Consider the following 893-nt stretch of genomic DNA (forward strand, 5'->3'; position numbering starts at 1 on the left):
TAACTATAATTGATAAGGTTTCTCCTTGCTTCATGATTACATGCAGCACTGCTAGAACGAATGTAAAAGACATAAAATAGACGCAAGGATCAACATAAAAACAGTGTGCGAATCCTCATGCACATCCCACTGGTGATTCAGTTATGCACTTGAATGTCAAGTAGTTCACCTAGACAGTTCACTGGCCGTAACCGCAATAACAGAACACAGGACATGGCGTTTCACGTGATAGTCTCTTGGGTCTGGCAATCGCTTCTGACTACCGCCCTCCTCTTGGTATCAAGACATGTAGGGGATCGCTACCTGCATGACAACTTTGGAATACTCCACGAGGCTGTATGTTGAAACCAAGTACATGCCGTGTAGAGTGGGCTGCCAAAACCGCACTATTCCAATTCTCTCAAGAGGACGACAAATGTATAAAGCACAGCCGAAGAGATTGATGAGCAGCAGTCGGCCGAATGCAGCGACCAGTGGGGAAGGAGCGTGGAGCGGTTCGGCCAATGCGTGAATGGTGGGCACCAACGCCAATAGGCCCACTGGCGCATACTGGCAGAATCGACCACGGAAGGATACCGTGTTATCTTTGAGGTAGCCGTCAGGGAGGCTTCCAACAACGATTACGGTGAAGGCTGATGCGTATCCAAGTTGTAGCAATGGTTGGGCTGGAAAGAGAAACGCGACCGTCGGAAGAGCAGCGGTCCAAATGAGGAACAGACCAACAAACCACAATGAGACTTGCTCTTTTGTCTTTGTTTTGTTGTGGAGCACACGGAAACCATTCTGGATGACAACAAATAGATGCCACAAAGCGATTCCGCCACCAAAGGCGATGACTGCCAGGGCATATGGGATCGACTCTTGAGTTGAAGGAAAATGGAAAATCAAAAATA

The 893-nt window shown here is 48.0% G+C and overlaps 1 protein-coding gene across 1 annotated transcript; it reads right to left on the bottom strand.

Annotated features, from left to right (window-relative positions):
• Window positions 1-281: 281 nt before the first annotated feature.
• On the bottom strand, window positions 282-860 carry PENARI_c288G09523 (uncharacterized protein). Its single transcript, XM_022638262.1, has one exon. The coding sequence runs from the start codon at window positions 846-848 to the stop codon at window positions 621-623; it is 228 nt and encodes a 75-aa protein (XP_022481882.1). The 5' UTR covers window positions 849-860; the 3' UTR covers window positions 282-620.
• Between the last annotated feature and the right edge of the window lie 33 nt (window positions 861-893).

Source organism: Penicillium arizonense, assembly GCF_001773325.1.
Source record: "Penicillium arizonense strain CBS 141311 chromosome Unknown PENARI_contig288, whole genome shotgun sequence".
NCBI classification, from domain to species: Eukaryota; Fungi; Ascomycota; class Eurotiomycetes; order Eurotiales; family Aspergillaceae; genus Penicillium; species Penicillium arizonense.

What these genes read in the sequence shown, in the direction of transcription:
- PENARI_c288G09523 (XM_022638262.1), bottom strand. Translation starts at nt 848, where the DNA reads ATGCCCTGGCAGTCATCGCCTTTGGTGGCGGAATCGCTTTGTGGCATC.